Source organism: Haliotis rufescens, unplaced genomic scaffold (assembly GCF_023055435.1).
Source record: "Haliotis rufescens isolate VD_foot unplaced genomic scaffold, xgHalRufe1.0.p SCAF_14, whole genome shotgun sequence".
Classification (NCBI taxonomy): Eukaryota; Metazoa; Mollusca; class Gastropoda; order Lepetellida; family Haliotidae; genus Haliotis; species Haliotis rufescens.
Genome location: NW_025963824.1, coordinates 162481 through 175406, shown reverse-complemented (window position 1 = coordinate 175406; position 12926 = coordinate 162481). Strand labels below are relative to the sequence as shown.

Here is a 12926-nt window from a genome sequence, read left to right as displayed (position 1 = left end):
AGCATGGGTTGCTGAAGTTCTATTCTACCCCTGAATCTTCACGGGTCACACGTTGAGGTAAAACTAGGAAAATTAATAGGGTCCGCTGTCCAATGGTACCTATGTGGTAATGCCAGCTTTCCAAATCCTGAGGCAAAGGAATACAACATTGCTGGAAACTAAGCAGAAACCCTAGACATTCAAAGATGGACTCTCATTCACTCTCTACAGTAAAACTTTTTTTTGTTTTCTCATGGCCAATGACCCAAGAAATATTGACCCGGAAGTAGTCATAATGCCACCCATTCCATTGGTCGACTCCGTCTTCCTGGACCAACATGGCTATACAAAGACGACATGGCATAAAACCATGGCCCACGCTCTTCAACGTGGCACATCATTGCAATCCATCACTCAAGACATCAACACCAAACCCTAGAGGCACCAAGTCTCTGGTATGTATTTTCAAAGGGCAAAAACAACAACAACAACAAAAAACACAAAAAACAACAACAAACAAACAAAAAACAACAACAAACAAACAACAACAAAAACAACACACACGCCCCTCAAACACAAACTCCGCCTAGCGACAGCTTCCTAAACACCACAAAGCGACCAATCGTATTCGTCTGTATCCCCAAGTAGTTAAAACCTTGCGTCCGTCTTCACACGCAGCGCGTTCTTTGTTGCTTTACAAGAAGCTTTCCAAGTCACGTATTCTTTAAACAAATCTGAAAAAAAATAAAACTATCGTCTGCTGTTGACCCTCTCCACTTTCAGCCATAATCAAAGCTTCCTTTTCGAACACAAATTACTTACAAATATCTTAAATTCAGCTTTCTTTCATTCCAGTCTGTTCTTTCTCCTTTTTAATTTTTTTATATTTATTTTGTTACAATTTTGTTTCTCATTGTCATTTTTATTTTCTGCATGTGTGTTGTGTTGTTGTATTTCTTTAAATCTATCTTCACATTTGTTCTCTTTTTCTGTAAAACAAATTAATGCAAACTTGAGTTTGTCTTCTATATTTTCTGTGTGACCGTTATTACTTTTTAGTTGTGACCGTTTTGACTTTACCTTTCGAGGCCGTTTTGACTACAACTCCTTGTAGACTCGCCGATCGTTACGATAGAATTGTTTTTATAAAATCCTTGAACTTATCAGCAGACATAATTCATTACAGCCTTGGAGTCTTGCATCTAAAAATATACCCAAGACACATTTAAATGTGTTCAAACATACTGTATAATCTCGCATGTCTAGGTGTGCTTTGAATTGCATCTGAAATATATATAATATACGGGTAAATATACGTGAACCATTATGCAACGAGTTGACAATTGATTTAGGTATGCCCGTTTGCGCTAAGACGGAACCCGGTCGCAAAAATGGCCACGAGAGGGGCACGAGTCGCTATTCGGCTTGTCCCGGAATAACACGAGTTGGTCACGAATGCGAAACACACTGTTCGGCCATTCGGCACCGCTCGCCCATTTCCGTAACCCGGAAGCAAGGAGCAGGCAGCAAGCACCAATCACAAGCGATTTTACGAATGGAAAAGGTGTTTGCCTCCATCACATGGTCATTGAATATTGTGGCAGGCATCACCACACACACGCGTGCTCGCTCGGTCTTGTCGCATCTCCATCGCAGGTCAGGACTGTTAGGCACATCATGCATCTGCAGGTTAGTCCATTTATATCTTTCACTCGACATTCTTTTTTCTTGCTCACGCCAGAGACCATATAATGGTCTCTCAGCAATTCTCATGGCAAGAGGAGGTAACTCTTCCTGCACTTATTCTCAAAGCTAGTTTACCACACCTCGGAGGGTCGGTTCAAAATCCCATCTCTTAATTCCTCGATTAACGCAGAAAGCGGGAAAATCAGCGTCCATCACAAACTAGGGTAAAGGTTGCGTGCGTATTTCATAAGCTGCTATTTTTAGAATTTTCTTGGAAGTTTTGATTTCATTGATTAAGTCAACAGTTATTCTTGAAACTATCAATTCAGCCGAATATGCGGTTTTAAATGGGTGTATTCTCTTCAGCAATCATTTGTTATAATTTCCAGTATATTTTAGATTTAAGTTATAAGGGACAATATATAAAAAAAAATTATAAATCGGACCCCACCCTATTTCTATTAGCGGTATGCAGTTTTTACATAACTACGCAGTTACTTCCCTTCGGACAAACACGATCGAATTTACGACTACAGTATTTTTTTAACAATCCAGCAACAATTCTCGCAATTTGAAGCAGTATATGTAAGTATGTTGTAAAGGAGAATATATTTATGATATTGGGGTATTTTGTGCACTGTAAATTTCGCGATGACAAACTATGATATGTGTTTAAAGTTTAACAACAAACTTTGTCCGGCTGAACCATTTCAATTTTTTCACATTGTCAATGTCACGTGTTTGTGACTAAAACATGTTTATTTTCACTAAAGGACATAGTTTCAACGTAGTTAGGAGGATCAATTATGATGTTATGTGTTACAACAAATAACTCAATTTATGTTTTAATTAATGTAAAGTACAGTGTGCTTGTATGAAATATTGTACAGCAATGATTCATGGGGGGTGGGGTCGGGCAGATAGGGTGATCTTCCCACCACACCCACACCCCACCCCATGCTCTATTTAATGTATATAATTGTGTTATATTTAGTGCACAGTCTGTTATATATATATCAAAAATTGTCAATTTATTTGATTGTGGCAATTTTCATTTTAGTAATGGTTTATTACTGAGAGATTGTGAATCTGTAACATGAACCTATTCTCAATGTTTGTCAGAAAATTATAACGTTGCACAGTGGCTTCATGATCATTTTGAGTGTGAACTTTGTGAGCGAAAAAACTTCTTCAAGAGGAACATTGATGTAAAGGTTCCATCCAAAAAAAGATTAAAATATTCACTCATTACGGGATAAATGACTTTGATAGGTGTTGAGAATTAACTGTTACTTGAATGAAAGGGGGGTAACTCTTGTATCTGTCTGTTACAGTTGGCTTATTCACTCACCTTAAAAAAATACAAAATCAGATTTTGGTACCGAAATAATGTAATTAATATTTTCATTAATTATGTTTTCACCTCATTACACAAAAAGAATTAGTTTGAATAATGCTATAGCATTGTTTTAAGAATAATTGAAGGCTCTGCACACACAAGTCCATGGTCCACCACTGTATGGAGCTCAGGGGCGTTTGCTACACCAAAATATGATATTTCCTTACAACTATAAATGAATGACTTGGTCGTCATTACAGGTTCTACTACACTAAATCAGAACCGGTTTGGACAGTGCGTTTTTTCAGCCTTCAGTGCAGATCGAGAGTCATCTGCAGGCTGTGATTGGATGATATTGTGTAAGATTTTTATGTCTTTTAAATGTACATCCATCCAGTAACTGACCATATTTTTCAATATTTGGTGCTGACCTTTTCAACAAGATGACTTGTGCTTTATGTGAGCACAGCTATTTTCAAGTAGGTGAGATTTGGTGCGAAACTGGGGGTGGTGTGTTCACCTTCCTGTACTCGGATAAGGAGCTGGCTAACCTAGCCAAAATTTGTGCTTTTATTGCAGCTTAATACCAGACTGAGCATATACTCAACAACAAAAGTTCCTGTGACACCAATATTTCAGTGTATTTTTCAAACAAGTAAAGTTTGCTTTTCAATATCGTAGTACATGTTTGGAATCAAGTCACAAAATGCAACTGCTACAGAAAAGCATGCATTTCATGAAAAAGTTGACTTTTATGCAAGCCCCATGCCTTTTACTACCCAAGAATGTAGGACTGGGACGAGTCCAGATTTACTACCCGGGTACCCACCCCCCTATTGTATTAAACAATCTAGTCATTCATACAGTGAATTCGATTTAAGTTATATCTTTATTCAACCGTATGAAAAATCAGAAAGAAATAGGTGCATAGTCAGAAAGAAATGCGAACATTAGTGACTTGTAGTCTAACCATACAGTTCTGGATAATTTTTGTCATTAACAATATATCACATGACTAACGACGGGTCCGGGTAGTCCTGTGGGTACCCGGGTCCAACTCAGTACCCACGCGACCCGGGTACCAAAGTTACCCGTCCCATCCCTACAAGAATGGGTATAAAAACATGTGCATAACGGGATTCCATATGCATTGTTTAGCATTGTGCTGACAACAACCACTCAGAAAAACAACAAAATTACGCAATTATTTAACATTACGAAATGCCACGCCTGTTAGAAAATGAGCGTCTGCGAGCCATTGGTTTGCTTGAAGCAGGATCGAGTCAACATGATGTTGCAAGATCAATTTATTGTCCACAGAAACACCATTTGGTGTTTATGGCAATGTTGGCAACATACGAATGCAGTCAGAGACCATCCTCATGGTGGCAGGCCACGCGTAACCAATAATCGATAAGACAACTGGATTCGAACAACGTACCTACGAAATCAATTCCAGCCAGTCAGAGTGACTGCAGGAAGCATCCCTGGCCTTTGACGAATATCTTCACAAACCGTACGTCATTGCCTCAGATGTGCATGGATTGTCGCCAGAAGACGCGCCAGACATCCCATTTTGACAGGAAACCATTGTCAAGTACGTCTACAGTGGTGCAGACAGCATCTACGCTGGACGGCCATGCAGTGGGGACAAGTTCTATTCACTGACTGTCATGGCACAGGCATTACCTTTCAACATGACAACGCCCGGCCTCATATTGCTCGACTTGTTCAGGATTCTCTTCAACAAAACAACCTGAATGTCATGCCCTGGCCGGCTGGCTCCCCTGATCTCTCACCAATCGAGCACATGTGAGATGAGATGGATCTGCGCCTTCGACATCAACCACGTGTTCCACAGACACTCCAGGAACTTCGAAACATGCTCCAGCAGATATGGGCAGATATCCATGAGGACCTTTGTGTGACGCCTGGTCCATTCAATGAGACGAAGATGTGTTGCTTGCATCGCAACCAGAGGTGGACATACATGCTATTGATTTGTAAATTGACATTTTGGCATTATCATGTTTTTTTATGAAATCACGCATTTTCTGAAGTCAGTATGGCAAATTAAACCATTTGAACTCTTACATGAGTCTTTTACCTGTTGCAAACCAAAATTGGTTCAGATTTGGTAAAAAACATAACTTTGCATTCAGTCTTATTCAATGTCACAGGAACTTTTGTTGTTCAGTATAATATGTGGTGAGTTGTCATGACTGCTAATTTTACAAGGCTAATTATTTATAGAATAATAGCCAATAACTTTGTTATATCTGTCAGTTTGTTATAAGCGTGTTCGTTATAAACCTAGTATAATAATAGCCAATAACTTTGTTATATCTGTCAGTTTGTTATAAGCATGTTCGTTATAAACCTAGTATAATAATAGCCAATAACTTTGTTATATCTGTCAGTTCGTTATAAGCATGTTCGTTATAAACCTAGTTTAATAATAGCCAATAACTTTGTTATATCTGTCAGTTCATTATAAGCGTGTTCGTCATAAACCTAGTATAATAATAGGCAATAACTTTGTTATATCTGTCAGTTTGTTATAAGCGTGTTCGTCATAAACCTAGTATAATAATAGGCAATAACTTTGTTATATCTGTCAGTTCGTTATTAGCGTGTTCGTCATAAACCTAGTATAATAATAGGCAATAACTTTGTTATATCTGTCAGTTTGTTATAAGCGTGTTCGTTATAAACCTAGTATAATAATAGCCAATAACTTTGTTATATCTGTCAGTTCGTTATAAGCGTGTTTCGTCATAAACCTAGTATAATAATAGCCAATAACTTTGTTATATCTGTCAGTTTGTTATAAGCGTGTTCGTCATAAACCTAGTATAATAATAGCCAATAACTTTGTTATATCTGTCAGTTTGTTATAAGCGTGTTCGTCATAAACCTAGTATAATAATAGCCAATAACTTTGTTATATCTGTCAGTTCGTTATAAGGGTGTTCGTTATAAACCTAGTATAATTGTAACCTTAGGTTCCGGGTACTTTACCCTTCTACGTATGGTCACTTCTACCTATCAACTACTCCTTGGTTCTAGGGATGATGTAGCTCTCTCTCAAAATCACAAGTCAGATGGTTTGCTCCAGTCCTTTTTATTTATGATAGAGTTAATCATAAATACACACACATGGTCCTCAGATTAGTTCTTGTTGTTGCCTGATATAAATACAACACATACCTAGGTGATGGTTGAAGAGCCTGATGGTTTTTTCTGATGAACGTTAACTCTACTTCTTTTCTGACTCGGGGTCCCAAAACCACAGTGAACCTTTCTATTCAGCTGTCTGCTCCCGACTCCCCGCACCACTCTCGGACAACTCAGAAAATACATTCGATGATAATTTTAGCTCCTCCCTCCAAAATCATATTTGACATCATGAAAAATGAGTCATAATGGTCATTCCTCTAATGAACCCTAATTTCCATTGTAATTAGTTTTACCATCAAATACTCTTCTCGACTGACCACCTTGATTACTTCCCTAGGGTCATTGGTCAACTCGGACATACTCATATAATCAAATACCATCAAATACTCTGTCAGGCTGGAAGGCACCGAATAGATACTTATTCATGTTATTTTGACATTCTAATCCAGCAGTAATACTCAGAACTATTTGACCACCACAAGACTAACAATTTTGTTCCATCCATTTATCTCCCGTCTGACATTTTTATTGCAAGACCAATTCTACTAATTCATTGTACTAATGAAAGGTAAACTCTATCACTTAAGAGAAGCAAAACCAATCATCACTTGCCCCAGGAGTGTTGCCCTGACCCTGTACAATCACTTCTCTCATATGCGTCTATATTTTACCCAAAAGCTTAGTTTAGTAAACTACATTTTAAGTAAATACCAAAAACTCTTTTTCTAAAATACCCTGGTTATATAATAATAGCCAAAAACTTTGTTATATCTGTCAGTTCGTTAAAAGGGTGTTCGTCATAAACCTAGTATAATAATAGCCAATAACTTTGTTATATCTGTCAGTTCGTTATAAGCGTGTTCGTCATAAACCTAGTATAATAATAGCCAATAACTTTGTTATATCTGTCAGTTCGTTATAAGCGTGTTCGTCATAAACCTAGTATAATAATAGCCAATAACTTTGTTATATCTGTCAGTTCGTTATAAGCGTGTTCGTTATAAACCTAGTATAATAATAGCCAATAACTTTGTTATATCTGTCAGTTCGTTATAAGCGTGTTCGTTATAAACCTAGTATAATAATAGCCAATAACTTTGTTATATCTGTCAGTTCGTTATAAGCGTGTTCGTCATAAACCTAGTATAATAATAGCCAATAACTTTGTTATATCTGTCAGTTCGTTATAAGCGTGTTCGTTATAAACCTAGTATAATAATAGCCAATAACTTTGTTATATCTGTCAGTTCGTTATAAGCGTGTTCGTCATAAACCTAGTATAATAATAGCCAATAACTTTGTTATATCTGTCAGTTCGTTATAAGCGTGTTCGTTATAAACCTAGTATAATAATAGCCAATAACTCTGTTATATCTGTCAGTTCGTTATAAGGGTGTTCGTCATAAACCTAGTATAATAATAGCCAATAACTCTGTTATATCTGTCAGTTCGTTATAAGCGTGCTCGTCATAAACCTAGTATAATAATAGCCAATAACTTTGTTATATCTGTCAGTTTGTTATAAGCGTGTTCGTTATAAACCTAGTATAATAATAGCCAATAACTCTGTTATATCTGTCAGTTCGTTATAAGCGTGTTCGTCATAAACCTAGTATAATAATAGGCAATAACTTTGTTATATCTGTCAGTTCGTTATAAGCGTGTTCGCTATAAACCTAGTTTACTGTATTGCAATACGGTCGTCAGCGAGACACATGTTGCAATACAATCCTTGTGTATCCCTATTTTCCCATACAGCCACAGAAGAATTAATATAATATGATATTAATTCCTGTCTGTTGTCACACTCTGTACCATCAAGGACATCTGTTCTTGTCCGTTGTCAGACTCTGTACCATCAAGGACATTGGTTACTGCCTGTTGTCAGACTCTGTACCATCAAGGACATTGGTTACTGCCTGTTGTCAGACTCTGTAACATCAAGGACATTGGTTACTGCCTGTTGTCAGACTCTGTACCATCAAGGACATTGGTTACTGCCTGTTGTCAGACTCTGTACCATCAAGGACATTGGTTACTGCCTGTTGTCAGACTCTGTACCATCAAGGACATTGGTTACTGCCTGTTGTCAGACTCTGTACCATCAAGGACATTGGTTCCTGCCTGTTGTCAGACTCTGTACCATCAAGGACATTGGTTCCTGCCTGTTGTCAGACTTTGTAGGTTCTACTACACCATATCAGAACCAGTTTGGACAGTGCGGTTTTCGTAGGGAGCCTTCAGTGCAGATCGAGAGATATCTGCAGGCTGTGATTGGAGGATATTCTGTAAGATAATTATGTCTTTCAAATGTACATCCATCCAGTTATTAAAACTGACCATGTTTTTCTATATTTAGTACTGTCTTTTTCAACCTTATGACTTATGCACATGTGAGCACAGCTATTTTCAAGTAGGTGACATTTGGTGCGAAACTGGGGGTGGTGTGTTTAGCTTCCTGTACTCAGAAAAGGAGCTGGCTAAGCTGGTCATTTCTTATGTTTTTATTGCTACACTAAGGCCAAACTGTGCACACACTTACAGGTCATAGCTGTTGAATTCTTAGTTATTTTTAAAAGAAATATAACTTTACTATAGAAGTCAATGGAAAACATTTGGTTATGTGTAACCTGTAGGGTGAGTGCACATTTCAGTAATTCCTACTTTACATGCTTTCCTGTTTATATTTCACCATGGATACACCATGGAGGCAAATTCAAAAATAATGACAGTGAAGTTGGGGACATTTTGGGTTGAATGGAGCATTTGGATGGCCTGGAAATGAATGTTGCTTCGTATTGTGGTCGAACTCAGGACGAACCCCCCAGGGTACCTCTGTCCAACAAGCCCTCCTCCTGCCTTCTGAATTTGTTGAAACTGATGAATTTGACAACAAATTAGGATAAAGTCACCACTGCCATAACAATTTCTGCCTTGTGTCAATCGCTTGCCAGTCAAGTTACGCAATGCCGTTATCTTGAGTATGAAGCATGTACACTGCTGACAGCAGAATATGTCACACATCCCCTTATTTATAGTAAACAATGTAGCATACCAATATATCTTTCTGTTAGATGCTTTTGTGTGAATGAATGATGCTATTTTTCTGTTAAGTTTCTTAAAACAGACTTATTTTTCACTCATATGAGTTTCAAATATTTATTTTGTCCCCTCAAGAACTAACTCCTGGCTGTTATATCCAAACTGGTTTGCCATTTGATATTGTCTGTACACTTTTTTTCAGCTTTTAGCATGCCTGATGTTGACTGGGGAGGTATATGTGCACTCATGCAGAAGAAGTAGAAGTTTTCACATCCAATTTGGCATTTAGAGAAGCTGATCCGAAGTCCGGTGTTGGCAGTGTGTGATCGACAACCCTTGTTTTGCCTCGCTGCGCTCTATTACCTTGTAGACATTGTGGAATTTGGACATGTAGGTACATTAAGTACATTTAAGAACCCCAGTCCACTTGAGGCCCCTCTGTTGCTCACTATCAAGTCTGTAATAAGATCACCCTCATGCTCTAGACATTTCTGACAGTGATCCCTTAATGCCTCACTGTGCATAGAGTAAGGGCTATACACCAGTCCCAGAACCTGCTTAGAAGAAAATAATATCCACTGGCTCTTTTGGAATGTAACATTATGGTTCTGAAATCATCTGTAAAGAATGTGATAGTGTTCGACAATACTAAATTATCTCCCCTGTTTAGTAAAATGCATTGTATCTTTCATTCCCCTATAAACCCATAAATTATTGGAGAGAAACACTATTTTAAGCTGGTATTGCATGACACTGTTAATTGTGAATAAAAAGAATTACATTTATGTCAGGGTAAGCTGTACATTTTCAAAATTATATGGACTTTTAACTTTGTTTCATTGAAACTGGCAAATAACTGAAATTAGCAAGTTAAGCCACCTTGAAACATTAAACAGTAAGTATGTTTGATGTCCTGTGAGTATTTTAAAGTCTTAACTAAATAAATCAATAGAGTTAAGTGTAATTTCCTTCCATGTTGTGGTTTCAAAGAGCTTTCTTCTACTTGAGCGTCCATTTCCATTTCTTGGCTTTAATAGGCGGTATGGTTCACTGGTCAGCCTTTGAGATTGCTGGCAACAATGCACCCCTTTACTTCCTATTTTCTGGTAAAGTTCATTATCCAGCCTTACATATATGATGTCTTTAAAGCTGCTTAATGTGTCCCTTGCTTATTGTTGGCCTGAATTCCATGCTCTCTGTCCAAGTTTGAGATTTTTTTTCTGATTCCTTTCCATGTGTACTTATGTCACCAGCCTTTATCGTAGGTGATTGTACTTTTGATTTTTGGAGTAAATGAAATCACAAACATTTGTGATAGCCCCTCCATAGATGATTTACCAAATGCTGACAGCCATTTGAGTGTTTAACTATATAAACAATGGTTGGTGTAAGTTCGAGCAATCTCAAACAATATCAATCGCATCAAAAACCAGTGTCAAAACCATATTCCATGAATGTAGCAGACTCTGCTATGTTCTGATGATGTCAGCAAAGGAAGGCAAACAACAGACCACTACTCAATTTAAATATGTATTGTTACTGGTTTTGAGGTTTAAAGATTTGTTCAATTTTTTTAGTCGAAAAAATATTTTAGGGTGATATGATCTATGCAGCCTGAATCATTTATAGAATTGACCCTTGACCCCTTTCTTTTATGAAATATGAATTAACTCCCATGGTCAGTGCATGGAGGAAGAAACTTCTTTATTAATACAGAAATACCTTTTGTAAAACATTGATGAAGTGTACATCCTTAAACTCTCACAACTCTTACTGTGCATCAAAACTATGTATTCTGGTGCCATATAGACATGCTGGATAGGAACAAGTGGTAGAGTTTAATCCAATTTCCATTTTTTTTTCTGAGAAGCTACATATATATACAATACATAAATCACAGATTTGACAAGTGCAAATGTATTCTGATTTGTCTACAGGTTCTACTACACCAAATCAGAACCAGTTGGGACAGTGCGGTTTTCGTAGGGAGCCTTCAGTGCAGATCGAGAGATATCTGCAGGCTGTGATTGGAGGATTTTCTGTAAGATTTTTATGTCTTTCAAATCTACATCCATCCAGTTATAAAAACTGACCATGTTTTTCTATATTTAGTACTGTCTTTTCCAACATGATGAGTAGGTAGGTGACATTTGGTGCGAAACTGGGGGTGGTGTGTTTAGCTTCCTGTACTCGGAAAAGGAACTGGCTAAGCTGGTCATTTTTTATGTTTTTATTGCTACTCTAAGGCCAAGCTGTGCACACACGTACAGGTTAAAGCTGTTGAATGCTTAGTTATTTTTAACAAAAGTTTAACGTTACTACAGAAGTCTATGGGAAAACATTTGGAAGTGTGTAACCTGTACCATCAAGGATATGTGTTCCTGCCTGTTGTCAGACTCTGTACCATCAAGGACATCTGTTCCTGCCTGTTGTCAGACTCTGTACCATCAAGGACATTTGTTCCTGCCTGTTGTCAGACTCTGTACCATCAAAAACATCTGTTCCTGCCTGTTGTCAGACTCTGTACCATCAAGGATATGTGTTCCTGTCTGTTGTCAGACTCTGTACCATCAAGGACATTTGTTCCTGTCTGTTGTCAGACTCTGTACCATCATAGACATCTGTTCCTGCCTGTTGTCAGACTCTGTACCATCAAGGATATGTGTTCCTGCCTGTTGTCAGACTCTGTACCATCAAGGACATCTGTTCCTGCCTGTTGTCAGACTCTGTACCATCAAGGATATGTGTTCCTGCCTTTTGTCAGACTCTGTACCATCATAGATATCTGTTCCTTCCTGTTGTCAGACTCTGTACCATCATGGATATGTGTTCCTGCCTGTTGTCAGACTCTGTACCATCAAGGATATGTGTTCCTGTCTGTTGTCAGACCCTGTACCATCAAGGACATTTGTTCCTGTCTGTTGTCAGACTCTGTACCATCATAGACATCTGTTCCTGCCTGTTGTCAGACTCTGTACCATCAAGGATATGTGTTCCTGCCTGTTGTCAGACTCTGTACCATCAAAGACATTTGTTCCTGTCTGTTGTCAGACTCTGTACCATCATAGACATCTGTTCATGCCTGTTGTCAGATTCTGTACCATCAAGGAAATCTGTTCCTGCCTGTTGTCAGACTCTGTACCATCAAGGATATGTGTTCCTGCCTGTTGTCAGACTCTGTACCATCATAGACATCTGTTCCTTCGTGTTGTCAGACTCTGTACCATCAAGGACATCTGTTCCTGCCTGTTGTCAGACTCTGTACCATCAAGGATATGTGTTCCTGCCTGTTGTCAGACTCTGTACCATCAAGGACATCTGTTCCTTCCTGTTTTCAGACTCTGTACCATCATGGACATCTGTTCCTGCCTGTTCTCAGTCTCTGTACCATCAAGGATATGTGTTCCTGTCTGTTGTCAGACCCTGTACCATCAAGGACATTTGTTCCTGTCTGTTGTCAGACTCTGTACCATCATAGACATCTGTTCCTGCCTGTTGTCAGACTCTGTACCATCAAGGATATGTGTTCCTGCCTGTTGTCAGACTCTGTACCATCAAGGACATTTGTTCCTGTCTGTTGTCAGACTCTGTACCATCATAGACATCTGTTCCTGCCTGTTGTCAGATTCTGTACCATCAAGGAAATCTGTTCCTGCCTGTTGTCAGACTCTGTACCATCAAGGATATGTGTTCCTGCCTG

At 38.3% G+C, this 12926-nt stretch overlaps 1 protein-coding gene and 1 long non-coding RNA gene across 3 annotated transcripts in view; both read left to right on the top strand.

The window, feature by feature from the left end:
• The first annotated feature begins 944 nt into the window (after positions 1-944).
• LOC125379316 overlaps positions 945-12926 on the top strand; it is a 63449-nt gene continuing 51467 nt past the window's right edge. The window contains exon 1 of one of the 2 annotated variants that reach the window (XM_048395596.1): positions 945-1668. In XM_048395596.1, coding sequence (XP_048251553.1) covers positions 1334-1668 — 335 coding nt within the window. In that variant the 5' untranslated portion in view covers positions 945-1333. Of the gene's footprint in view, positions 1669-11202; positions 11268-12926 lie in introns of those variants that run through there. The other variant, XR_007220663.1, reaches the window with a different exon arrangement.
• LOC124128551 lies at positions 2158-11191 on the top strand. The gene is made up of 3 exons (XR_007220664.1): positions 2158-2250; positions 9429-9616; positions 11164-11191. It is a non-coding gene; the product is annotated as an uncharacterized LOC124128551 (long non-coding RNA).